The 27898-nt window shown below is 38.1% G+C and overlaps 1 protein-coding gene across 11 annotated transcripts in view; it reads left to right on the top strand.

Moving 5' to 3' along the window:
* Positions 1–27898, top strand: part of DZIP3 (DAZ interacting zinc finger protein 3) — a 116995-nt gene that overhangs the window by 47983 nt on the left and 41114 nt on the right. For 7 of the 11 annotated variants that reach the window (XR_011483449.1, XM_070454932.1, XM_070454926.1 and 4 more), the window contains 5 exons: positions 21533–21609; positions 23159–23776; positions 25579–25611; positions 26635–26804; positions 27652–27696. Coding sequence is in view for 10 of the 11 variants with exons in the window: in XM_070454932.1 (XP_070311033.1) it covers positions 21533–21609; positions 23159–23776; positions 25579–25611; positions 26635–26804; positions 27652–27696 (943 nt within the window). In the remaining variant the exon portion in view is untranslated. The remainder of the gene's footprint in view (positions 1–21532; positions 21610–23158; positions 23777–25578; positions 25612–26634; positions 26805–27651; positions 27697–27898) is intronic. The other 4 variants (XM_070454934.1, XM_070454930.1, XM_070454935.1 and 1 more) reach the window with 4 other exon arrangements.

Here is a 27898-nt window from a genome sequence, read left to right as displayed (position 1 = left end):
TATTCTGCTTTTTTTTTTAGCATGTATGTATTTTTCAGTTGCTTCTTTCTGTGTTTTCTGTTACTTTCTGGTGCTTCATTAAATTGAAAGATAGTATCAGTTGTGTGAAAAACTGTATTTAATTGACATTTGTTTACCCTTCTCTACCTCTTTGTAGACACTTAAATTCTAAAGAGGAAAGGAGCAATTATGTGGATGCTTTTACCTTAAGTATGAAAAGAATCCCTTCATGAAAACCAAACATATTTTTCTTAAAGTTATTTAAATTGGGTTGTTAAAAAAACTTTCTCCTAGCTTTCAAAACTCATCCAAGCCTCCAGGCTCATCTGAGAGTTAGAATCATTCCAGATGAGAAAGCTGTATTGTAACTGTATATACTGCTTATATATCATATATAAGCAGAAATTAATTGAGCTATAAATTGTTTCTGTTGAAATTAGGAATTTCAATATAAAACTTACCCTAATCCATTGATTTTCTTTTCTTCTGTTTAAAATGTCTACCATTTTTTAATCTACCAGGGTTAGACATTAATACCTAAGGCATCAGTTTTCCCTGTGAGCTAATGAAACACAAAGCTTTATCTCTGCTTTAGATCTCACTCTCAAAACTAGGTCTGTCTACCTGAATGCCAAATGTTTCCATTTTTATTTTTCAAAAAGATCTATAGTTCAATATGCCCACAGTTAGATTCACAATATTTCTTCCCAACACTGCTGTGTAACATTTTTTAGGTCCAATTAATTCAGCTTCTTAAATATATTGTACATGCCTCCTTACTTCTACCCTTGTGCTTCTGTTAAGCTTAATAAAGTTATTTTTCATTTGGAATTCTTAAATAGCTTCTAAACTTGGCTTTCTGGCTCCAGTCTTATCTTTCTTCAGTCTGACTGTTCAACAGTCTATAGACCTGTCTGTTCAGCCATTAAAATAGCTTTTTAAAAAGAAAATTGGAAATGCTTCACTTCTCTGCTTGAAAATCTTTGAGAGACTTCTAGTTGTTCCTGGTTAAGTTCAGACTTCTTAGCTTGGTTCTCTAAGACACTTTGGACCCTGCTACACTCACTGGTGTCATCGCTTGTCATTGTTTTCTTACTATATATGCAGCAACTATACTCAACTTCTTTTAGTTACTAAGTGTGCCATCTGTTTTACCTCTGGGATTTGCCCAGAATATTCCACTCCTTTGGATTTGGCTGGTTAAAACTTCTAGAAGGTCCTATTTACTTTGCATTAGGTGTTTCAGTCACATATTCCCTTTTTTTCTCCTATTAAAACATTTACTAAGTTCTGTTGTACTTTCTTGGCTCTCTCCTCCATTTGACTATAGCCTCCACGAGGGCAAGAACTTTAACTTGCTTACTGCCATATTCCTGGTGTGTAGCATAATGCCTGGCATATAGCTAGTACCCAACAGTTGCATGCCAGGTGTGGAGATTCTGCAATGAGTGTGTTACTTTTGATTTGATAGGCAATTAACTTATTTGGAACTGAACTGCAAGGTTGTTTTTCTTGGCTAGTGGTTCCAGTTTCAATTCAGATCTTTTGTCTTTAGCTGAACTGCTATGAGTGAGTCCGTTCCACATGTATGGTTTAGCTTTCAGTCAGAGATGTGGCCAGAAAACTGGGGGATTTCTTCTCTATCTCCTTTCTGGAATTCCCCCCCCCCCCCCCACTCAACAGCCATGGCTCCATGGCTTCAATTTTCCTTTAACCAGGGAGACCTTTGTTTTCCACTATGTTATAGTTGCGCCACAGAATTGATGCTTTTGAACTGTGGTGTTGGAGAAGACTCTTGAGAGTCCCTTGGACTGCAAGGACATCCAACCAGTCCATCCTAAAGGAAATCAGTCCTGAATATTCATTTGAAATGACCCTGATGCTGGGAAAGATTGAAGGCAGGAGGAGAAGGGAATGACAGAAGATGAGATGGTTGGATGGCATCACCGACTCAGTGGACATGAGTTTGAGTAAACTGCGGGAGTTCGTGATAGACAGGGAGGCTGGCGTGCTGCAGTCCATGGGGTTGCAAAGAGTCAGACATGACTGAGCAACTGGACTGAACTGAACGTTACTCTTACTCTCAGACTAAAAGCTCTAACTAAAAGTGGTAAACTTAATTTCATGTAATTATCTTCTCTTCTCCCTGAGCATACATATACCCTCTACATTTGATTTGTTTGGTTGGTTTGTTTCTTCCACTCTTTGGTGCCTCAAGAGTTCTTTTTGTAATTTGTGTAAGTTTTATAGTTATTTTCTGTGGGAAAATCCTGGAATAATTGACCCTTATTATCAAAAGTGGAAGAGCTGTGATTTATGTCAGAGTGTTTTGCCTATGTTCTCCTCTAGGAGTTTTATAGTTTCTGGTCTTACATTTAGATCTTTAATCCATTTTGAGTTTATTTTTGTGTATGGTGTTAGAAAGTGTTCTAGTTTCATTCTTTTACAAGTGGTTGACCAGTTTTCCCAGCACCACTTGTTAAAGAGGTTGTCTTTTTTCTATTGTATATTCTTGCCTCCTTTGTCAAAGATAAGGTGTCCATAGGTGCATGGATTTATCTCTGGGCTTTCTATTCTGTTCCATTGATCTATATTTCTGTCTTTGTGCCAGTACCATACTGTCTCAATGACTGTGGCTTTGTAGTAGAGCCTGAAGTCAGGCAGGTTCATTCCTCCAGTTCCATATGACCCACCTCCCAGAATATTGGAAATAAAAGCAAAAATAAACAAATGGGACCTAATGAAACTTAAAAAAGCTTTTGCACAACAAAGGAAACTATAAGCAAAGTGAAAAGACAGCCTTCAGAATGGGAGAAAATAATAGCAAATGAAGCAGCAGACAAAGGGTTAATCTCAAAAATATACAAGCAACTCCTGCAGCTCAATTCCAGAAAAATAAATGACCCAATCAAAAAATGGGCCAAAGAAAGAACTAAACAGACATTTCTCCAAAGAAGACATACAGATGGCTAACAGACACATGAAAAGATGCTCAACATCACTCATTATCAGAGAAATGCAAATCAAAACCACAATGAGATACCATTACATGCCAGTCAGGGTGGCTGCTATCCAAAAGTCTACAAGCAATAAATGTTGGAGAGGGTGTGGAGAAAAGGGAACCCTCTTACACTGTTGGTGGGAATGCAAATTAGTACAGCCACTATGGAGAACAGTGTGGAGATTCCCTCAAAAACTGGAAATAGAACTGCCATATGACCCAACAATCCCACTTCTGGGCATACACACCGAGGAAACCAGAACTGAAAGAGACACATGCACCCCAGTCTTCATCGCAGCGCTGTTTATAATAGCCAGGACATGGAAGCAACCTAGATGTCCATCAGCAGATGAATGAATAAGGAAGCTGTGGTCCATATACACCGTGGAATATTACTCAGCCATTAAAAAGAATTCATTTGAATCAGTTCTAATGAGATGGATGAAACTGGAGCCCATTATACAGAGTGAAGTAAGCCAGAAAGATAAAGACCAATACAGTATACTAACGCATATATATGGAATTTAGAAAGATGGTAAGGATAACCCTATATGCAAGACAGAAAAAGAGACACAGATGTACAGAACAGACTTGTGGACTCTGTGGGAGAAGATGAGGGTGGGATGTTTTGAGAGAACAGTGTCAAAACATGTATATTATCAAGGGTGAAACAGATCACCAGCCCAGGTTGGATGCATGGGACAAGTGCTCAGGACTGGTGCACTGGGAAGACCCAGAGGGATGGGGTGGGGAGGGAGGCGGGAGGGGGGACCGGGATGGGGAATACATGTAAATCCATGGCTGATTCATGTCAATGTATGACAAAAACCACTACAATATTGTAAAGTAATTAGCCTCCAACTAGTAAAAATAAATGGAAAAAATAAATAAAACGCAAGAAAAAAGAAGTGGAAGAGCTATCTCATAAGGTTTTATGAATGAATAACAGAAATATTTGGTTGTTTTTTAACTTTAAAATGCTTTATTATTATTAAAATATGCTTAAAGAAAAGCCCAAAAAATATAAGTGCAGAGTTTAAGAAAGAATTATGAAGCATACAGTCTTGTGGCTTTACCCAAAGCACCAAGTAGTTTTGTTAGCACTCCAGAAGCATTCAGTTCCCCTCTTCCTAGGTAACTGTTAACCTGACTTTCACAGTAATCACCTCTTCATTTTCTTTATTAATATAAATGCATTCCTAAACATTGAATTTTTTTATAGAGTTAGGCTTTTTTAAGCTCTAGTTCATATACAGTAAAAATCACTTTTAAAACCTTTAAATACAACCAGGTAACCACTACCGTGATCAACAGCTCTTCATCTTCCCTAGTCTCTATAAAATCTCTTACATAGTCATTCCTCTTCAACCTCCAAATCCTGGTAACCACCGATATGATTTCCATTCTGATTAATACTGCTTTTTTCTGACTATCCTCTAGTAGGAAGACCTTTTAGCATCTGGATTTACTTCGTGTAATGATTTTGAGATTCATCCTTGTTATTGCATGTGTCAGTAGTTCAGTTTTCTTTGTTGCTGAGTAGTCTTCCTTTGTATAGATGTGCCATAACTTATTTATCCATTTAACAATTGGTAAACATTTGAAATGTTTCTGGTTTTTGGCTTTATAAATAAGGCTGCTATAAATAGTCATGTATTACTCTTTGTAGAAAGAGATGCTTTCATTTCTCTTGGGTAAATTCCTAGAAGCAGGATTGCTGAGTCATATGTTTTGTGATTAATGTTACAAGAAACTGCCAGACTGTTTTCAAAGTAGCTATACATTTTGTTATTCTCACCAGCATTGTAAGAGAATTACAGTTTCTCTGTATTCTGTTCAGCACTTGGTATTAAATTTAAAAATTTCAGCCTTGTTAAAAGATATGTAATGTTATCTTATTGTGGTTTTAATTTTCATTTGCCTAAATTTTCAAAACTAGTTTTCTATTTTAGATCCTTTGCTCTTACATGATAAATCTCAGAGACAACTTATAAATTTCTCTAGACTTCTTGCTGAGGTTTTTTTTGATTGCATTGAATTTGTAGGTCAATTTGGGGATGATTTGTATCTTAGCAATATTGAGAATGCCCATCCATGAAGATAGTGTATAATTAATTTCATTTATTTGAGTCTTCTTCTTTGATGTCTCTCAGAAATATTTTGTAGTCTTCTGTGTACAGTCTTATAAATATTTTGTTAGATTATCCATGTATATTTGACTTTTTATGCTATTATAAATGATAATTATAAAACTTAAATTTCTAGTTATTTCTGTCATATAGAATTAATTTTTGTCTATTGAACTTATATCCTGTGACTTGCTACTTAATAATTCTAATATTATTTGTAGATTCTTTGAGGTTTTCTATGATTTTGCCCTCTGTGCGTAATGACAGTCTTATTTCTGGTTTGCAATCTGTTTGCTCTTTGTTTGTTTTTCTTTATGCGTTGCATGAACTGAGTTCTCTAGTGCAGTGCTGAATGCACGTGTGAGAGCAGGCAGTCACCTTGGCCTTTCCCAGACCTCGGGGGAAGCCGTCAGACTCACCGTTGAGTGCGCTGTGAGCTGTAGAGTTTTCACAGATGCTCCTGTTCAGGGCGAAGAGATCCATCTCTCGCGCTACTTCTCTGAAAACATTTATCATGAACGGATGATGGACTAATGCTTCTCAGCTTGCACTGAGATGATCATATGGTTTTCGTCTTTACTGTTAATATGTTGAATTACATCAGTTTATTTTTAAATGTTGAATCATATGTGCCTTCCAGGAGCAAATCGTAATTGGTCATGATCTTTATTTCATGTTGCTGCTTGTCTTTTATTTTTATTATTGAGCTATAACTGATATGTAATATTGTGTAGGTTTGTTATACAGTGTGATGCTTTTATATATGTATAATATTCACATATATGTTCATATATATTTATATGAAACAGTTACCACCCTAAGATTAGTTAGTATATCCATCACCTCATATAGGTTTTTTGTATGATGGGAATTTTTAAGATCTACTGTCCTTTTTTGGCTGCGCTTTGTAGCATGTAGAGTATTAGTTCCTCAGCTCAGGATCAAGCCTGCACCTCCTGCATTGGAAACATGAAGTCTTAACCACTGGACTGCCTGGGAAGTCCCTAAGATCTACTGTCTTAACAACTTTCAAGTATACATTGTAGCACTGTTAATTATAGTCACATGAGGTATTTTGGATCCCTGGTTTGTGCCTTTTGACCCCCTTACCTGTTTCTCCTCCTGTTGTAGAAACCAGTACTCGAGAAAGCAAGCCGCACACTGGGAGACCTGGAGAACTCAGGTTTATTATGCTGGGGGGCCCAGAGGAGTTCACACTCCAAGCTCTGCGCCCCGAACAAAGGGGTTACAGACATTTTTATACACAGACAGGCATGATTAAATGGGTTTGCGGGTTTGCAGGGGCTAGGGCGATTGCAAAGAGCAGGACAAAGGTGAGTGAGATAAGCTCCAGTTCCTAGTGTGAGTCCCTACTTTCTGAGACCTACGAGATCTAGACTTTGCAAGGAGCAAGCTGGGTTACAGAGGCAGAAGGAGCAGGAAGTTACTTAAAATTTTAGCTTTTCCTCTTCATTCCCCCTCTTGATGCTTCTATCACTCACTGTAGAAAGCATCATCTCATGTTTTGGTAGGACATTCAGAGCTCCCCATTGTTCAGGGGCTATTTTGAGCTATTACTATTTGTAACTATGGATTTAATCTAAGAGGTTATGAACTGACAATTAAATTGAGAATACAAGGGTCACACAAGAGCACTGCAAAGAATGTGAAGAGAGGACCTGTTAAAGGGAGAAGCTACGATGCTCAGCTCCAGATATTATTCTAAATATCCCAGAAATTAGCTCGTTTCTCTCTCCTTTTTATGATTTATCCCCTTAGCTGTTGGGCCTAGTCCTTGAATATTTCTGATTGGTTTACATAAAAGCAGCATTCTTCAATTAAGAAGAGACAGAGTCCTCTCTTTTCAGCTGTTGGTAGGTCTAGCCCTTTCCTATTCTGTAAAATCACCTCAGCCAGGGAGTCTAGTTGGTCCTGTAATGAAAAGCACAGCAATAATACCAATTAGGGATAGAGGCCAGGGTTGATAATGAAAATCCATCGATATTTTGATAGCAGGATCCTCAAGCTTCCACCGTGTATTGACCAGCCAGCTGCCAGAGTGGGGCTAGAGCAAGGCTTAGGAATCCTCAAGCTTCTGCTGTGCATTGACTAGTCAGCTTCTGGAGGGACTAGAGCGGGACTCAGCATCCTTCATTGGTGAGGGCCATTGTCTTTGGAACCAGACCTTGAGGAGGTTTTTTGGGTCCCAAACTGCTTTCCAGGTGTCCTCGTCAAGGAAGCCACAGACTTCTTGACTCTGGTGCGGCGACTCTAAGGGATGACGTCTGTAACTTTAGCAGCAGTAGGGGTTGCCAGGACGACCATGTGAGGGCCTATTCCAACTGAACAGGCTGAAGTCATTCCTTTTTTTAATCTTTAACCCATATCTCATCTCCTGACTGATAGGGATGAACCCAGTTGCCCAAAGGAATAGGTGTCCTTTTTAAGGTTTCTCAGGCGATATGGCTGAAGACTTTTCCAGGGCCTGGAGGTGTCGGGACATCTCCAGGTCAGCTAGTTATTGGTGGTCTCCCTTGAGCTTTTCTATTGCTGGGGGTGGTCTCCTGTATAAGATCTCAAAGGGAGAATAGCCTGAGGTCCTCAGGGTGCATTTATGGAGGGAGAGGAGAGCCCACAGAATGATAATGCAGCTTGTTCTAGCATTGTCTGGGTGTTGGCTGGGCAGATATTCTTGTTGTACTGCTACTTGGAGAAACAAACTTAACAAGAAAGTTAAAGATATCTGGCCCAAAGATTAACAGACGTAGGAAAGCTGTTGTGGGGCTAGCCAGAACCAGGTTCAGGTATCGGTTGGTGACATTAGTGCTTCTCTAGGCATGAGAAGATGCAAGAATTTGGGCTCATAAAAATCTTTACCTAAAAACATCTGACTTATCTGAAGGCCTGTTTTCTGGGTTTTTCCCAGAGCACAGAGTGCCTTTTCTTTTGTCTCCATCCTGAACTCCTTTCAAGGGTGTGTTGAAGGTCAGCATTTTGTGGTGGTTATGATTTAGTCTTTGAAGAGGCAGCTGGCAAGGGCCACCTTCTGGTCAGCAGGGCCCTTTCATAGCCGCATTATTTGGCCATGTTTGGGGCATTTCATGGTCGTCCTGTCCCATGGTGCTGCGAAGGCTCATCCTCAGGTCTATCAAAGATTCCATTGAGAGGCCACTCAGTGTGTTGTCACTAGACCAGGCCTTGTGAGTAGCAAAAGTCTCTGGACCATACCTGTCTTACTAGCCTCTTGGTCCAGGAAAATATTTCCTCTTGTTTCTTCCCATATCTAGAGTTACATTATTACAATTATTGATCTCATATGGAACTGCATATCAGCATTTTATCACAGGCTTAGTCACACATTTGGTAATGTAAGAGATAATCTTCTGAAGCAAGCTACATAGAAAATAATATAGCTAGCAGTTATTAGTAAGGTCACAAGCAAGAATTTAAGTCAAGAACTTTCATTGGGTATAGCCTGGTGTACCCCAGGTCATTTGACTCAGTTAAATGATTATAGCCAAGTTTTCATCTACTGGTTGTATATCATGGAGCATCTGACCTTTACCTGAAGACTGGTTACTGAGATAAGCTTTAGAAACAATCTTAGAGTGTCCTTTTTAATAACTTAATTAAAACTTTTGGCAATATAATATAACAAGGAACTATCTCAGAAGTGAGTCTTAGAAGCACAGACCTTAATTAACAAAACTAGAATTTAATATTTAGCGAAACATAATTTTTCTTTTCTTTTTGTTTTTGGAGAACTCATTGTGTGGGCATTAACCCTGTAGCCAGGGAAGGCTTTAACCCATCAAATAAAAATGAAGTCTGTCAGGGAGCTGGGAAAAGCCAAACAGCCGTCTTGGATTTCCCATAGCCCTAGCTCTTTGATTTTAAGCTGTTGTTTATCTATTTTCAATTTCCTGATTTAGGAGCAAACTATTGCCATGTTTTAAGGACATCAGGATAGAAAAAGTCTAACTGTGAGGGGTTTTTTTGTTGTTGAAGCAGAATGAACTTTGTCTACATGTACCATAATCTTAAATGATGTTTATTTACTTTATCAAAGTTATAAAAAGATTTTGAAAACAAATATAAATCACTTAAATTTTTAGGCAAAGAAATTCATAATCTGTTATTGAAAGCTGCATTTTAAGAACTTTAAATAGAAGACCAAATTCCAGTCTGGTACCAGCTTACTGTTAATAACAAAATTTGTTTATTTACTTAATCTTAGAAACTCTTTTCTATAAATCTCGAAGAACTAGCAGTATTTTTTTAAAGGCATGAGACTAAAACCATAGAAAGTATCTTTAAAATTCGATTCTATAGCAGTTGACAAAGAAACCTGGTTCATAACATTTTAATATGATAACTAGAGTTATAATTGACCATATTTTATCAGGACATATCAGATCTATATGAATTTTACACAATTTTAGAATACCTATATTAGTAATATCAACCATACAGTATAATCTGAAAAGATTTATCACCCCTTCAACAGTCTTTCCCTTGTGGCTCAGCTGGTAAAGAATCTGGCTGTAATGCGGGAGACCTGGGTTTGATCCCTGGGTTGGGAAGATCCCCTGGAGAAGGGAAAGGCTATCCAGTACAGTATTCTGGCCTGGAGAATTCCATGGACTGGAGAAGTCCATGGGATCACAAAGAGTCAGACACAACTGAACAACTTGCACTTCACTTCAACAGTACTTCCCCATGTAATTTAACATGTCCAGTGAACCCAGGTAGCTTAATAGCTCTTTGGGATGTCTCAGGGACCCTCTGAAGCATCCCAAAGTTAGCTAGAAGTCAAGTTATTTAGGAAGTTTTATCAATAAATATCAAAAGGGTTATAATAGTCAGCAGGATCATATACGTCACTGTGAAATAATAGTTATTCACTTAGCCAAAGTTAACAACAGATTTTAAAGATAAATTTAGAACAGATCAATTAAGAGGTAAAGAAACTTAAGTCTATGATTGAGAGCAGTTCAACATCTGAAGAAAGTGTGTCCTCTTAACAGAGAGGAAGGCCAAATTCAAGTTTTGCACCAGCTTACTTTAAACTCATTTAGGTAAACTTAATTAAATTTATTTTAAACTTAGTCAGTCCTAACCATGCATAAAACTTTTTAGGGTCCATTTTCCACAGACCTTTTAATCACTTTCTGTAACAGCCACCTGTAACTCAGACCTACTTTGTCTTCCCTTTATAAAATAAAATTTTATTAAAAACATACATCTTACTTCCTTATTAGATTAGCAAACAAACATTAATACTAGATATTTAATATTGAATATTCCCCAGTTTACATGAATCTGAAATTTATTTAGGTTAATTTTTCTTGTACTTAGAATTGTTTGATTTATAAGTGCTTACTTTTCTTTAGGCCAATGAAATTAGAACACATTTACAACTTCAATAATATTATCAGAAAAAAAAAAAAGACATACACTGAGACATACATAAATCCAGACAGACAGACAGAGATCTTATAGTTTTCTGTTTGAGATTTAAAATATCTCTTTGACTCCTTTTTTTCTTTGTATGAAGTTCTAATTTGCCCAAGGCTGAGGTCTCAGGCAAAGTAGGCTGTGTATTTCAAGGACATGGAAAGAGTTAACTTCAAGCTTTTTCCTTGGCAGGCCTTTTAACAAGCTAGTTATTTTTAACTGTATATGCATAAAGAATTGGCTTTGCAGTTTCCAAAAAAAGCTTCTCTCACTCCTTTCAATCAGCAATCATGCACTCACAATCATTCAGAGGCTATCACAATGCCTCCCTTCTCCTGAGTCCCCAGGTTTCCTTAACTGTTGCCCCTTTCTGGGAGCCCCAGGGAGGTTATCAGTTACAATGCCTCCCTTCCTCCCAAGTCCCCAGTTCTCCCTATCTAGTGCTCCCTTCCTGGGAGCCCATGGAGGTGATTAGTCTCCTCTTCCCGCTGGGGTAGGTTCCTGCCTGGGGACCGACCCCAGAGCCTTACCTTATCCTGTGGCCATTCCTGGTGAGTTGGTCAGTCCCTCCAATGAGTCCAGTTGGGGCTCGGCCATCTGGAGAGTCAGAACACCGGTCTGAAAGAGAACCTGGTGCACCGTCAGGTAGCACACTTCCTCATTCATCTCTGGGTTCCTTGGTTCCAGCCCGGCCGAGCCACCAGTCCGGTGGTTCAAGGGGCCAGTGTGGTTGGAATCTGACTGGGGCCTCCAGAAATGTTGCAGTAGCAAGTACTCAAGAAACCAAGCCCCAACTCAGAGAGCTGGAGAACTCAGGTTTATTATGCCGGGGGGCCCAGAGGAGTTAACACTGCACGCTCTGAGCCCTGAACAAAGGGGTTACAGAGTTTTTTATACACACACAGGCATGATTAAGTGGGTTTGCGGGTTTGCAGGGGCTAGGGTGATTGCAAAGAGCAGGACAGAGGTGAGTGAGATAAGCTCCAGTTCCTAGTATTATGAGTCCCTACTTTCTGAGACCTACGAGATCTAGACTTTGCAAGGAGCAAAGTTACAGAGTTAGAGAGGCAGAAGGAGCAGGAGTTTATGTAAAATTTTAACTTTTCCTCTTCACTCCCACCCCTGGCAATCACCAGGGTGGTTTTTGAGTTCACGATATTTTAGCTCCCACATATAAGTGAGATTGTACAGTATTTGTCTTTCACTGTTAGACTTATTTCACTTAGCCAGGTTTACCCATTTATCACAAATGGCAGTATTCCCTTCTTTTTATGGCTGAGTAGTATTCCATAGTGTGTGTGTGTGTGTGTGTGTGTGTGTGTATGCCAAATTTTCTTTATCCATTCATCTATTAACAGACACTTAAGTTGTTTTCCATGTTTTGGCTGCTGTAAATAGTGCTGCAGTGAACATGGGGATGTAAATGTCTCTGAGACAGAAATTGTATTTCCTTTGGACACATGAAGTGAAGAAGTGTTAGTCACTCAGTTGTGTCTGACTCTTTGCAACCGCATGGACTGTAGCCTGCCAGGCTCCTCTGTCCGTGGGATTCTCTAGGCATGAATACTGGAGTGGGTTGCCATTTCTTTCTCCAAGGGTCTTTCCAACCCAGGGATTGAACCTTGGTCTTCTGCATTGCAGGCAGACTCTTTACAGTCTGTAGGTTGCCTTTTCATTTTGTTGACTATTTCATTTAGTGTGCAGAAGCTTTTTAGTGTGATGTAGTCCCATTTAGTTATTTTTGCTTTTTTATATGTGCTTTTGATGTCATATTAAAAAATCATTGCCAAGACTGATGTCAAGGCAATGTTGCTTTTCTCTCTACTTTCAAAGGTCTCTGTCTTTTACTTTTGTTAAATAAGTTATAATGCATCTTAGTGCAGTCTTTCTAAGGTTCTACCCATTTGTGTTTCTTTGAGCCCTGTGTATCTGAATGTCCATTTTGCACCTTAAGTTTAGGAAAGGGACATTAGTTTTTTTAAATACTCTTCCATCCCTTTTTCTTTCTCATCTCCTTCTGGGATTACTCATTATTACTATATGAGTATATTGTTTCTCTTATCATGTCCTATAAATCCCTTAAGCTTTATTTATTTGTTACATTCTTTGTTTTCACCTTTTTCAGGAGCCACTGCAAGAAGGAATGTAGTCTGCCAAGATACAAGCACTGCTTGCTGTAATTTCTACCTCTCTTCTCTGTTTATCTGATGCCCAATGGTTGAGCTGAATAGAGTTGCCTCAGTGATCCCCATGAGGCAAGACCCAAGTGTAAGCCTCCTAGTAAGCCTCCTGCAATGCTAGGTTGCCAGAGGCCTATCTTGAGTTTTCCTTTTCTCACTGGAGAAACTGTAGGCCCAGACGGCCCTCCTGGTTCAGCTCTGTGCCAGCCTGGGAGACAGGTGTGTGGTCAAAGAAGGACTGCTTTTCTAATCCTTTTAAGATAGCTCTTCTTTGTCTCTGTTGTCCAGGGGGATGCATCAGCCTCACAGTTGGGTTCTTGGATTTTCATAAAGGTGTCTTGTCTCTGGAGAGTTAACTCGTTAGTCTTTTTGTGAGGGAGACTGAAGTCTGGAATGTCTGTGTTGCTATCTTGATGATGTCATTTCACTGGTGGTGTTAGAAATATTATTCATGATGAGTTTTAATATGATAAGGCAGGCTTTATTCAGAACTTCCATGAGAGGCATGGAGACTCCTGCTAAGGGTTGTGTGGTAGGGAGTGAGACTGGACAAGTAGGAATTTACAGTCAGGGAGCAGAGTGGGAGGCAGTGGATCAAAAATTACCAAGAATCATCAAGGGTAATTCTTTGTTAAACTTACCTACTAGGACTCTTGCTGAAGTCAGGCCAGGATAATCAGTATTACCTGAGGGAATATGGAGGAGAGGAATTTGGTCTGATATATCAAGAGTGACCAAATAACCAGTAGTGGATTCTGGCTAAAATTGACATAGCAGGATTCTTCATAATTTGGAGCTGTTGAGCACCTGGACAAGCATGGGGCCTAACTGAAAAAGAGTTCAAAAGGACCTGACTAGAGTTTGGTCTTGGAGAGAATCTTTGTCATTTGATTCAATTTTCCAGTATAATTAAAGGATTTCTGCCCTTTGCAACTAAGGGAAATTGATCCAAAGTTTGTTTGTTTTTGTAATGTCTTTGTCTAGATTTGGTATCAATGTAATGCTAGCCTCCTAAAATGAGTTTGAAAATTTTCCTACTTTTATTTTGTCAGAAGGCTAACCTGATACTGTTTTATAAATGCTTTGAACTGTATAAAAGGCCAAAAAGATATGACATCAAAAGATAAGTCCCCCAGGTCTGAAGGTATCCTATATGCTACTGGGGAAGAATGGAAGAGAATCACCAATAGCCCCAGAATGAATGAAGCAGCTGGGCCAAAGTAGACATGACACTCAGTTGTTGATGTGTCTGCTGTCGAAAGTAAAATATAGTGCTGCAAAGAAAAGTATTGTATAGGAACCTGGAATGTTAGGTCCATGAATCAAGGAAAACTGGATGTGGTCAAGCAGGAGATGGTAAGAATAAACAACATCTTAGGAATTGGCGAACTAAAATGGATGGGAAAGGGCAAATTTAACTCGGATGACCATTATACCTACTACTGTGAGCAAGAATCCCATAGAAGAAGTGGAGTAGCCCTCACAGTCAACAAAAGAATCTGAAATACAGTGCTTGGGTGCAGCCTCAAAAATGACAGAATGATCTTGGTTCGTTTCCAAGGCAAAACATTCAACATCACAATAATCCAAGTCTATGCCCCTTCCACCGATGCAAAAGAAGCTGAAGTTGATCAGCTCTTTGAAGACCTAGAAGACTGCCTAGAACCAACTCTTAAAAAAGATGTTCTATTCATCATCAGGGATTGGAATGTGACAGTAGGAAGTCAAGATATACCTGGAGTAACAGGCAAGTTTGGCCTTGGAGAATAAAATGAATCAGGGCAAAGGCTAACTGAATTCTGCCAAGACAATGCACTAGCCATAGCAAATACTTTTTTTTAACAACAGAAAAGACAACTTTACACATGGACATCACCAAATGGTTAATACCAAAGTCAAATTGATTACATTCTTTGTAATGCAAAAACAAGACCTGGAGCTGACTGTGGCTCAGATCATCAGCTCCTCATAGCAAAATTCAGGCTTAAACTAAAGAAAATTGGGAAAAACACAACGCCAGCCAGGTATGATTTAAATCCTGTATGAATTCACAGTAGAGGTAACGAACAGATAAGGGACTGTTTCAAGGGACTAGATCTAGATAACAATGTGCCTGAAGAACTATGGACAGAGGCTCATAATATTATACAGGAGGCGGTGAACAAAACCATCCTAAAGAAAAAGAAAAACAAGAAGGCATAGTGGTTATCTGAGGAGGCTTTACAAATAGTGGAAGAATGAAGAGAAGCAAAAAGCAAGGGAAAGAGGGAAAGGTACACCCAATTAAATGCAGAGTTAAAAAGAATAGCTAGAAGAGAAAAGAAGGCCTTCGTCAATGAACAGTGTTTAATAATAGAAGAAAACAACAAAGGGGGAAAGACTAGAGATATCATCAGGAAAATTGGAAATATCAAGGTAGCATTCTACCCAAAGATGGGCACAATAAAGGGTAAAAATGGTAGAGACCTAGCAGATGCTGAAGAGATCAAGAAGAAATGAGAAGAATACATGGAAGAACTGTATAAAAAAGGTCTTAACGAGCTGGATTACTGCGATGATGTGGTTAGTTACCCAGAGTCAGACATTCTAGAGTGTGAAGTCAAGTGGGCCTCAAGAAGCACTGTTAATAAAGCTAGTGGATACGATGAAGTTCCAGCAGAACTATTCAAATCCCTAAAGGACGATGCTATCAAGGTGTTGCATTCATTATCTGAGCAAATCTGGAAGACCCAGCCAGTGGCCTACAGGACTGGGAAAGGTCAATCCTTATCCCAGTTCCCAAGAAGGATAGTACCAAAGGATGTGCTAACCATTGGGCAGTTCCATTCATCTCCCATGATAGTAAGATCATGCTTAAAATCTTGCATGCTAGGCTTTAGCATTATGCAAACCAAGAACTTCCAGATTTCCACGCTGGGTTTAGAAAAAGAAGAGGAACTAGAGATCAAATTGCCAACATTCACTGGATTATAGAGAAAGCAAGGGAATTTCAGAAAAATATCTATCTCTGTTTCGTCAACTACACTAAAACCTTTGACTGTGTGGACGAACTGTGGAAAACTCTTAGAGAGATGGGAATACGAGACCATCTTACCTGTCTCCTGAGAAACCTGTATGTGGGTCAAGAAGCAACAGTTAGAACCCTGTGTGGAACAACTGATTGGTTCAAGGTCAAGAAAGGAGTACGACAGAGCTGTCTGCTGTCACCCTGTTTGTTTAACCTATGTGCTGAGCACATGATGAGAAATGCCAGGATGGATGAATTAAAGGCCAGAACCAAGATAGGTGGGAGAAACACCAACAACCTCAGATATGTGGATGATACCACTCTAATGGCAGAAAGCAAAGAGGAACTACAGAGCCTCTAGATAAGGATGAAGGAGGAGAGTGAAAGACCCAGCTTAAAACTAAATATTAAAAAAACTAAGATCGTGGCATCTGGCCCCATTACCACATGGCAAATAGAAGGGGAAAAAGGTGGAAGTAGTGACAGATTTCCTTTTCTTGGGCTCCAAAATCACTGTGGACATTGACTGCAGCCATGAAATCAGAAGACAATTGCTTCTTGGCAGGAAAGCGATGACAAACCTAGACAATGTGTTGAAATGCAGAGACATTACTCTGCTGACAAAAGTCCACGTGGTCAAGGGCGTGCTCTTCCCAGTGGTCACATATGGTTCTGAGAGCTAGACTGTAAAGAAGGCAGAACACTGATGCCTTTTAACTGTTGTGCTTTAGAAGACTCCTGAAAGTCCCTTGGATGGCAAGGAAATCTAACCAGTCAATCTGATGGGAGATTAACCCTGAATATTCACTGGAAGGACTGATGCTGAAGCTGAAGCTCCAGTATTTTGGTCTTCTGAGGCGAACAGACAACGCAAGAGTCCGACGAGACTGGGCGACGGAACAAAAACAACAGTTTTGTAAATGTTTTGAATGTTTACCCTAGAAGCCATCTGGACTGGAATTTTCTTTTACATATTAATTAAAATTTTTAAGAGATCAGTTCAGTTCAGTCACTCAGTCGTATCTGACTCTTTGCGACCCCATGGACTGCAGCATGCCAGGCCTCCCTGTCCATCACCAACTCCTGAAGTTTACTCAAACCCATGTCCGTTGAGTCAGTGATGCCATCCAGCCATCTCATCCTCTGTTGTCCCCTTCTTCTCCTGCCTTCAATCTTTACCAGCATCAGGGTCTTTACAAATGAGTCAGTTCTTCGCATCAGGTGGTTAAAGTATTGGAGTTTCAGCTTCAGCATCAGTCCTTCCAATGAATATTCAGGACTAATTTCCCTTACGATGGACTGGTTGGGTCTTCTTGCAGTCCAAGAGCCTCTCAAGAGTCTTTTCCAACACCACAGTTCAAAAGCATCAATTCTTCAGCACTCAGCTTTCTTTATAGTCCAACTCTCACATCCATACATGACTACTGGAGAAACCATAGCTTTGACTAGATGGACCCTGGTTGGCAAAGTAATGTCTTTGCTTTTTAGTATGCTGTCTAAGTGGGTCATAACTTTTCTTCCAAGGAGCAAGCGTCTTTTAATTTCATGGCTGCAGTCACCATCTGCAGTGATTTTAGAACCCAAGAAGACGAAATCTGTCACTGTTTCTACTGTTTCTCCACCTATTTGCCGTGAAGTGATGGAACCAGATGCCATGATCTTAGTTTTCTGAATATTGAGTTTTAATCCAACTTTTTCACTCTTCTCTTTCACTTTCATCAACAGGGTCTTTTGTTCTTCTTCACTTTCTGCCAGAAGGGTAGTGCCATTACATATCTGAGGTTATTGATATTTCTCCTGGCAATCTTGATCCCACCTTGTGCTTCATCCAGCCCAGCATTTCGCATGATGTACTCTGCATATAAGTTAATTAAGCAGGGTGGCAATATACAGCCTTGACATACTCCTTTCCCTATGTGGAACCAGTCTGTTGTTCCATGTCCAGTTCTAACTGTGGCTTCTTGACCTGCATAAAGATTTTTCAGGAGGCAGATCAGGTGGTCTGGTATTTCCATCTCTTTCAGAATTTTCCACAGTTTGTTGTGATCCACACAGTCAAAGGCTTTGGCATATTCAAAAAAGCAGAAGTAGATGTTTTTCTGGAACTGTCTTGTTTTTTCAATGATCCAGCAATGTTGGTAATTTGATCTCTGGTTCCTCTGCCTTTTCTAAATCCAGCTGGAACATCTGGAAGTTCACGATTCATGTACTGTTGAAGCCTGGCTTGGAGAATTTTGAGCATTACTTTACTAGCGTGTGAGATGAGTGCAATTGTGCAGTAGTTTGAGCATTCTTTGGCATTGCCTTTCTTTGGGATTGGAATGAAAACTGCCCTTTGCCAGTCCTGTGGCCACTGCTGAGTTTTCCAAATCTGCTGGCATATCGCATGTAACACTTTCACAGCATCATCTTTTAGGATTTGATGTAGCTCAACTGGAATTCCATCACCTCCTCTAGCTTTGTTAGTTGTGATGCTTCCTAAGTCCCACTTGACTTTGCATTCCAGGATGTCTGACTCTAGGTGAGTGATCACACCATTGTGGTTATCTGGGTCATGAAAATCTTTTTTGTATAGTTCTTCTGTGTAAGAGATACATAGCTATTAAGATTATTTTTTGTTGAATGAGCTTTGTCTTTTTCAAGGAATTTGTCAATTTCATTCAAGTTATGAATCTTTGCATAAAGTTACTTATAATTCCATATGATCCCTTTTTAATGTCTGTAGATTCTACAGTGATGTCACCCTTTTCATTTCTGATGTTGGAAATTTGTTCCTTTTTTTGCTTGATCATTATGAGTAGAAGTTTACCAATTTTGTTGATCCTTTCAAAGAATCAGTTGATTTCATTGATTTTCTCTAATATTTTTCTGTTTTCAATTCATTGTTTTCTTTTCTTACCTTTGTTATACATCCTTGCTTCTGCTTGCTGTGGGTTCAGCTTTCTCACATTTTCTAACTTTTTAAGATGAAAGATTTCATGATTGATTTGAGACTTTTTTTTTCCTTATAGACCAGCTTTCCTTTAGCATCATTGCTTTTGCTATGTTCCATCCATTTTAATATGTAAGTTGTTTTTAGGTTTTTCGACTCAAGATTATCTTCTAATTGTGTGTGTATATAATTATGGATGTGTGTCATATAATTGCCAAATATTTGGTGATATTTCAATTATGTTTCTAGATATGAATTCCAATCTCATTCCCTGTGGTCACAGAATGTATTTTCAAGCAGTATAGCCTTAAAAATTGTGGAGATTTCTTTTATGACACTTAAATATTGTGTATTTTGATAAGTGTCTCATGTGCATTTGAACTATATCTGCCTTTGTTTAGTACCATGTGCCATTAATATACCAAGTTGATTTATTAGTTTTGTTTCAGTGTTTCTGTATCACTACTGATTATCTGTTTACTTTTTCTATCAATTATTAAGAGGGAAATGTTGAAATTGGATGTCTATATATTGTCTTTTTCTATTGCCTATTTGTATAGTTTTAAACTCTTTTCATTAGATACTACACACATATATAGGGTTACTTTCTTCTTTTTTTTGATGCTTTAAGTGCTTTATCCTTATGTAAAAGGATATCCCTGATTATCCCTGATAATATTTTTGCTTTAAGTTTATTATCTGATATTTGCATGACTATTCCAGCTTTTAGTTAGTATTTGTGTGGCATGTCTTTTTGCAGCCATTTACTTCAGTTTATATAATCCCATGGATAGAGGAGCCTGGCAGGCTATAGTCCATAGGGTAGCAAAGACTCAGACATGACTGAAGTGTCTTAGCACACAGCACCTATATATTTTTACCTTTAAAGAGGGTTTCTTACAGATAACATAGGTCTTGGTTGTTTTTTTTTTTTTATATCCAGCTTGATAATGTCTGTCTTTAGATGATCATTTCCACATACATTTGCTGTAATTCTTGACTGCACTGAATTTAAATCTGTCATCTTCTTGGTTGTTTTCAATTTTTCCCATCTGCCCTTGTGTTTTGTTTCCTGATAGCAGTTTTTTTGTTACATTTTTTAAGTGACTGCTCTGAAACCTATGATACACATTTTTAAATTATTTTATTGCAATATAGTTGATTTACAATGTTGTGATAATACACATTTTTAGCCTATAAAATATATTTTTAGATAATGCATCATGTATAGTGTATGAGCATTACAATAATATAGTCTTGATTTCTTCCCATTTTTGTGCATCATATATTTTACTTTTACATATTTTCTGAATTCCACATTATACTGTTGCTTATAAGTATTATTTTTTTTCTGTTTTGAACTTTATATACATTTAAACACTCATTTTTATGCTTTTAAATAGACATTGAAATTTTTTTCCTATCACAGTTTTTCATTTCAATAGTCTATTTCATTTGTAGCTATAGGGCTTCCCTGTAGCTCAATCAGTAAAGAATCTGCCTGCAATGCTGGAGACCTGGGTTCAATTCCTGAGTTGGGAAGATCCCATGGAGAAGGAAATGGCAAGCCATTCCAGTGTTCTTGCCTGGAGAACCCCGTGGATACATTTATAGCTATAGTACTTTACTTGTTCTATCATTGACAGATATATGGGTTAATTCCAGTTTTAGACAGTAACAACAGTTCTATGATGAACATTGTTATATATGTCTCCAGGTGTATATGTGCAAAAAATTCTCTAGAGTGTATTCCTAGGAGTATAATTGCTAGGCCATCTATGCATATCTTCAACTTTACTAGATTTTGCTGAACTGTTTCCCACAGTGGTTTTCCCAACTTACACTCTTGCTGGCAATGTAGAATTTTTTTACTCAGTATCTTTGCTGTTACTGTATATTGTTAGTGTTTAAAATGTTTTCAGTGTAGCAGATGATTGGCAGTGTTATACTGGTGCTGGAGATAAAATCGGTAACAACCACCACCAACACCTCTGTCCTTTAAGCTAAGTGTACATTCTAGTGTTGCTTTTCTTTTGGTATTGTTTTCTGTGGGAGAGTTCTTTTTGAACTCAAGTGCCAAGTTTTTTCATCTGTTTCATGGCAGCATTTACTTAGTGTTTAGTCTATTTAATAAATCTTGCTACTTTTCTCTCATTTTTCGCTAGTTATTTGTATTGACACTATGCCAGTTTCTTTCTTTGTGTCTCTTTTAATCACTGGTCATTAAAAGGGGGACTTCCCCAAAGGCTCAATGGTAGAGAATCTGCCAGTGATGCAGGAGATGCAGGAGACACAAGTTCGATCCCTAGTTGGGGAAGATCCCATCGAGGAGGATATGGCAACCCATTCCAGTATTCATGCCTGAAAAATCTCATGGACAGTGGAGCTGGTGGGCTACAGTCCAAAGGATTGCAAAGAGTCAGACACGACTGAGCGACTGAGCATGGATGCAGTAATTAAATGAGTTTTCTTAGAACAGTTATTGGTAAGAAGATTCTGTGGTGGAAGAGGGTGTGGGAGGAGTTCCGGGTTTGCTGACTTTTTACAATGCAAAGACCTCTATTTGTTTTCCTACCATACAGTCTTCTTGTAAACAAGCTAGTCATGTGATTCTTTTTGTATGAAATCTAACAATTGTACTTGCCTCTGAATTCCAATGAAAATGGCCTTGTAGGGTTGTTATTGTTGGTGTTTTTATTGGTTCATTCAATTTTCTCCTTTGCTTTTAAATTATTTCTAGGAGTAGAAGAAAGTGCTCACTGACTTAGCCATGCTGATACCAAAAACCTTCATTGACTTTTTTAACTTATTTTTTTCCAATTGCAGCTATAAAAAGTTGATGTCTCTGAAAATAACTGATACTGATAAAAGACCGAAGATCAGTTTAAAATTTGGTACAAAAGGTATATTTTATTTTCATATGTCTGCTGTTAAAAACTGTGTTAAAAATTTTGACTTTCTATGTAAAGTATCATGCCATTAACAACCTTATGTTTATTTGTGTTTGTCATTCATGGGCTTGGGTTTATACTAACAAGCATCACTTGGTATAGGCTAGAATTCACTGACAGAAATATCAGGTGTATGAGTATCACATTACCTTGCCTCTACAGAGAGGTAGTGCATAAATGTGGCTGTACAGATTGAGCTTCATCCGATCTTCCTTACCAACCTCTCCTTCTTTTGCTGCATTCCCTGTTAAAAGGGTGAAATGGAAAGAATGAACATTTTGGGCTCCAAGTCCAAATGGTGCCACCTCTTCAGGAGTGTGCTAGCAAATGCCAGCTGCTCAGCAGTTGGAGACCTTAAGGTCTCCTGGCGCCAGGGAAGTGTAGTCTGGTGGTATTCCTTCTTGCTTGGGGATGTCCCTGATTCTAGCCAGCATCTTATTTGGCAGCCCAGAGAAAGCTCCTTGAGTCGTTTGCTTTGTAACCTTGCTTGCCTCCACAGTTTATGTCAAGTATATCAAGCAAGAATCTTTAAAAATCTTTAAAGATTTTATAAAAAATGTTTTGAAACACACACTCATTAAGGATAAAATAATAAAGCTATATTTTATGATAAATACTTTATTAGTTTAAAAATATACCATCATATACCAAATTCTTATTACTTTCTAATTCATCTCAGTCTGCTTTCATCCTTTGGAGGTGCTACTAAACCAGATGAAATATTTCAGTCTCATGCCTTATTCCATTTCATTGATGAAACACCTACTTAGTCATTAGTTTATTTTTTGAGAAGATAAGAGTAAGAGGTTCATTAGATTGGTGTGTCTCAAACTTTAATATATGTTTGAATTATCTGTGATTTTGTTAAATTGTAGGTGCTGTAGCAACTTTGAGGAGCAAGGCATTAAATCACTTTATGTTTAATATAGTTCTGCATTTTCTGATAAGGTAGCCACTAGCCATATGTGGCTATTTAAACTCGTTAAAATTAGATAAAGTTTCAAACTCAGTTCCTATGTCAGACAGGCAGCATTTCCACTCTCAGTGGATAGTGGACAGCACAAATTTAAAATATTTTCATCACAGAAAGTTTTATGGACAATGCTGATTAAGGTAAAATGTAATTGCCTAAATAAAATATAATTAAACACTGGCAGTTACCATTCTTGACAGTCTTCAAAATACTCAAAGGCCTAATACTTTTGTGCCATTTGGTGGACACAGCTCATTTATTTGAACAAATCCTGAATGATTGAAAGGCTTCTATGGCGATGGGTTTTGTGGTTTCTTTTGCTTAGAGCATGCGGTCTTTGTTCTGACTTTTTGACAGCTAGACAGCTAGCAGCATGCCTGTTGAGCGCTGGCTGTGGCACAGCTCTGTACTGTGTCCTTCATTCTTCTGGGACAGTGCCTGTCCTACGTGAACTTAGGATTTAATACCCGAACACAGAGAAAAAGAGCGTTAATGTGGGACCTTTGACTTCTCAAAATTCATTTTCAGATGAAATGCCTATCTTCAAACTTGATTATAATTATTTCTATCATCTGCTTCATATAATTGTTGTTTCTGGTACTGACATTGTTCGGCAAATATTTGATGAGGCTCTGCCACCCCCTCTTTTGAGAAAAGAGCTTCTTATACACAAGAATGTACTGGAACCCTACTACAACCATCTTTGGACCAATCACCCTTTGGGTGGAGCATGGCATCTGCTTTATCCCCCAAACAAGGAGCTACCACAGTCCAGACAGTTTGACTTATACCTCCTATTAGCTCTCATAAAACATTTGAATGTGTTCCCTGCACCCAAAAAAGGCTGGAATATGGAACCACCACCTTCTGATCTCTCTAAGTCTGCAGACATCCTGAGGCTGTGCAAATACAGGGACATCCTCCTTAGTGAGATTTTGATGAATGGTCTCACTGAGTCACAATTCAATTCAATTTGGAAAAAAGTTTCAGATATTCTTCTGCGCCTTGGGATGAAGAAAGAAGATATTGACAAAGTGAAGGAGAACCCCATTGAGAATATCTCCCTTGATTACCATCAACTGTCCATCTACCTAGGCATACCAGTACCAGAAATCATCCAGAGGATGTTATCCTGCTACCAACAAGGTACAAAATAGTTATTTACCTAAACTAGTAAACCTTCACTGAGTGTCTGCTATGTGTCAGACACACTGCTAAGGCCAGGAGATTCAGTGAGCTCACATTCTTGAGAGGATAGACTCATCAAGACATTAATAGTAATTACAGTGCTAGAGATGTTTTCAAAATACCATGGGAAGTTATAGTCTAAGAGAATCCAAAAGGCTTTCCGGAGAATATAATATCTTAAATGTAAAAGTTAGCCAAGTGAAGAAGATGGAGAAGGATGTTTCAGAAGGAAACAAGAACAAAGGTATAGAAACATAGAAATATAATTCAAGGAACAAAAAGTTTGGCAATACTGAGTTTAATGTAGGGGAGAATTCATAGAATAAATTCAAGAGGATTTCTTTTGCCACGCTGAGGAGTTTTGTGTTTTCATAAAGGAATTGTTGAAGATTTTTAAGTAGAGGAGTTTTATCACTTCTACAAAATTAAGGATGCCTAAAACCGTGAAATACAGGTACTACGTGTTTCAAGAATGCTCTTTTAAATACCATAAGTGCATGTTTTACGTTTCTATCAGAACTGTGACTTTTAGTTTAGAAGTTTAGCTCTCCATTGGTCATAGGTAATTTTAAAAATCAGATAACATTGTCTGTTATGGGAAAGACTTCAGAGCACCTTCCCACATTCCAGGATAGCTTCTCAGCTGTCATGGAAGGTGAAGGTGAAGGTATGTCAGCATCACTGACACCCTCACTGTGCTATTCTGGCTGAATTTTCCTGGTCCCAAGTCACTAGTCATACTACCTGGTGAGCAACTGATGATTACACTGGTGCTGTTTAAACATACAACTTTCCAAGTCTAGTAATTGTTGACCTGGTCCAGATTTTCCTCAGAGATAATTGCTAGACCCCCATCCCAGTTCTTTAGCTAAGGCTCTGGATACCATTGTGTTTTCCTGCTTAACCTTTAAGAGCTGTCCTTGAACATGAAAGAAGAGAATGCTAAGTTTGATGATACAAGAAAGTCAGGCAAGAACCCTTGACTTGTAAATTAACTTATAAATTAGAGGCTTTTCTTTTTTGCATTTACTCTGTTAAGATTTTAAATAACAAAAACTCATGAGAATAAAGGTAATATTTGGGAAAGAGCTTTGAGCAATAAATTCAAGGCATTTCATTTCTCACTTTGGAAGTCTGAACAGCTTACTGGTCATGTCTCTTTAATAGAAGCTTTCCTAGAATCTTATAATTCTTCCCTAGTAGTTACTACAGTTGTAGTTTTCCTTTGGGTACCTGATTAATATCCATTGTCCCCACTAACCTCTATGAAGGTTATCTTTTTTATTCACCTTTCAAACTCTAGAGCCTAATACAGTCTCATATATTATAGTTGCTTAATAAATATTAATGGGTAAGGAGGGGGGCTGCTTATTGGGATTTTGCTTTAAAAAAGGCTCAAACTTACAATGGAGATTTGCTTCATAGTTACATATTATTACTTCATGACCTTAGATTGTCAATTGTAAGAATTTGCTTCTTGGATTAAAGTACTGGTGTTCTAGACATTATTATGAACTATTTTTTTTTAACTTTTCTTTCTCTAATCATGGATTAGATAAGCTTTATGTTATAACATAAGATTTATGTTTTAATCTAAAAATTATACTTTGTTTAAACTGGATTCATGAGTGCAGTTGGTTATTTTTAGTTATAATATTTACTGGTGCAATATAAAAAACTTTCCTGGTTCTTCTTATTCTCTGATGTTTGTTGGTTGCATTTGCAATTACACAGCTGACCTTTCTCTCTGTGCATCGTAGGAATTGCTCTACGGTCGATCACAGGCAGTCAGCGTAAGTGTCTTAAAACCAAGTGCCTCAGTGACCTTTCAACCCTGCACAGCCAAGGGGCACCTGTAGATTTTGCTTGGCCAAGTACACTGTGTTTACCATAAGTTTGGGAAATTATATGGTCAAATCCCTACTGATCAGCTGAACCTAGTAGGAGCCTTTTTCCTCTGCCTTCCTCTTAGTGCATGCGCCCTGGGGTTTGCCCTAACAGGGTGTTTTAGCTTTTGACACAAAGGACACGTCATCAGGTCGAAGTGCTGCTTGCTTGCCCTACCTGATCATTCATGCTACCCATTAGCTTATGTTGCTTTTATCTGGCTGACTTCCCATTGTTCAGCTGTATCCTTTTTTGCCAGGTAATGAGTTGCTAATTATTTGATTTTCATTTATGTACTGTTGGTTTTTTAAATGTAATTCAAATTCTGAAACTAAAATTATACTTAAGAAAGGAACACCATGGCTTTTGTTTGAACCAATTGTGACCAGTCAAATGAAGTCTGCAGGTGTAGAGATTGAATCTCTGGAGCACAATCAAGGAGCCTGGTGTCAAGGAAGAAGTTACATAATAGGGGGCTGATACCCTTTAACAGCCTTTGATTATGAAAAAGAAGGAAGAAAGGGAAAAAAATAAATCAAACTTTTCCTTCTTTTCTTTATGTTTCATATTTATGCCCTAAAATAATACTAGTTGCAGTGTTAACAGGGTCAATGTCAGGATACTCAAAAGCTTATATTTAGGGTTGACTTGAATTCTAGATTATCTAATATCTATAGTCTGCTTAAGATAAAAGTAAAATATCTTAGCATTGTGTTCACACTGATTGGTTTCAGGCTAGTATATGTACCTATTATTATTTGGTCATTAATAAATGGACATTTTATTTTCATTTAGTACTTGAACAGAGTAAGATGTCTTCTATTTTTATTCCTGGGATGGTGTTACGGGCGGAGTAAATGTATTTAAAATAGTGATAAAGCTAAAATTATGTGCATCCAGGTTTTGAGTGTTTTGGTTTTAATATTTAGGTATTGAAGAAGAAGAGTTACAAAATGAAGAAGAAGAACTCAGTCCACTTCTTATGGAGTACAATATAAATGTGAAATCAATCCCTGAAATACAGTTAGCAGAAATGAATAAAGATGGGGCATCGATACCCAGTGAATCTTCAACAGAATCTATTAAAGATCTCCAGGAAGTATAAGCTCTCATTAATACTTGAATTAGAAGAACTTAATCAAGGCTTTTAGTTTGTTACATGTGTTGTTCTTAAAGCATCCCAGATAGTCTTATTTTATATTATCATACTGTGTATTCAGAGCTTGAATTGGAATGGCTCTTTTCCCAGTACTTTCTTCTACAATCTTCCCTGCCTTAATCATGTATTTGTGACAGCATTTATTGAAGACTTATTATGTGCCAGGCTCTATGCTAGATTTCTGAACATGTTTCTTCATCCTAAGTGGTGGAGTGAATGTGGAAGGTTAGCAGAAAGTAGAAGAAAGCATAGTAGGGAATAGAAGGAGAGAGAAAGGAAGAGAAAACAGGGATATTTCAATACTGTTTACACAGAGGTAGAATTAAAGTCATCCAGGATGTATTTTTTTACAGATAAGTGGTAGCAGTTAATACGTGGTGACTAAATTCTTCCTAGGCTTAGTTTTCCATCTTATGGACCTGAATATGTTGATTTTTTTTTTTAAGGTGCCTTCTTCCTTTGTTAGTCATACATGCGCGCGCGCGCACACACACACACACACACACCTTTGTTAGTCATATGTGCACATGTGCAAGTGAAGACCTCTGAGCTCTTTTCAGTAGCCTACTCATTAATGTTATATATTGTTCCTTTACACATCAGTGATTTCTCAAGCAGAAAACTGAGATTGAAATTAAAATGAAACTAATGTTCCATAGAATATAGAGGAAACTATGATCTATTTTAGAAGATAAAATTCCGAGTGGTTAGAGGAAATATATTTTGCAAAATAATCTATTGTACAGTTTGATTTGCATATTAAATAGATGTATTTCTTACCTATCAGGTTAAGAGTAAACCAAAGAAAAAGAAAAAGACCAAGAATAAAAAGGTAAGAGGCATTATAATGGAGGAGTGTCTGATTATGAACAGTTTGGTCTAATACATGGTTTTACTGTTGTTTAGTTGCTAAGTTGTGTCCAACTCTTTGCAACCCCATGGACTGTAGCCTGCCAGGCTCCTCTGTCCATGGGATTTCCCAGGCAATAATACTGGAGTGGGTTGCCATTTCCTTCTCTAGGGGATCTTCCCAA

Source organism: Odocoileus virginianus, chromosome 25 (assembly GCF_023699985.2).
Source record: "Odocoileus virginianus isolate 20LAN1187 ecotype Illinois chromosome 25, Ovbor_1.2, whole genome shotgun sequence".
Lineage (NCBI taxonomy): Eukaryota > Metazoa > Chordata > Mammalia > Artiodactyla > Cervidae > Odocoileus > Odocoileus virginianus.
Note: the sequence above shows the minus strand (reverse complement) of the source record. Positions and strands in the feature narration are given on the sequence as shown.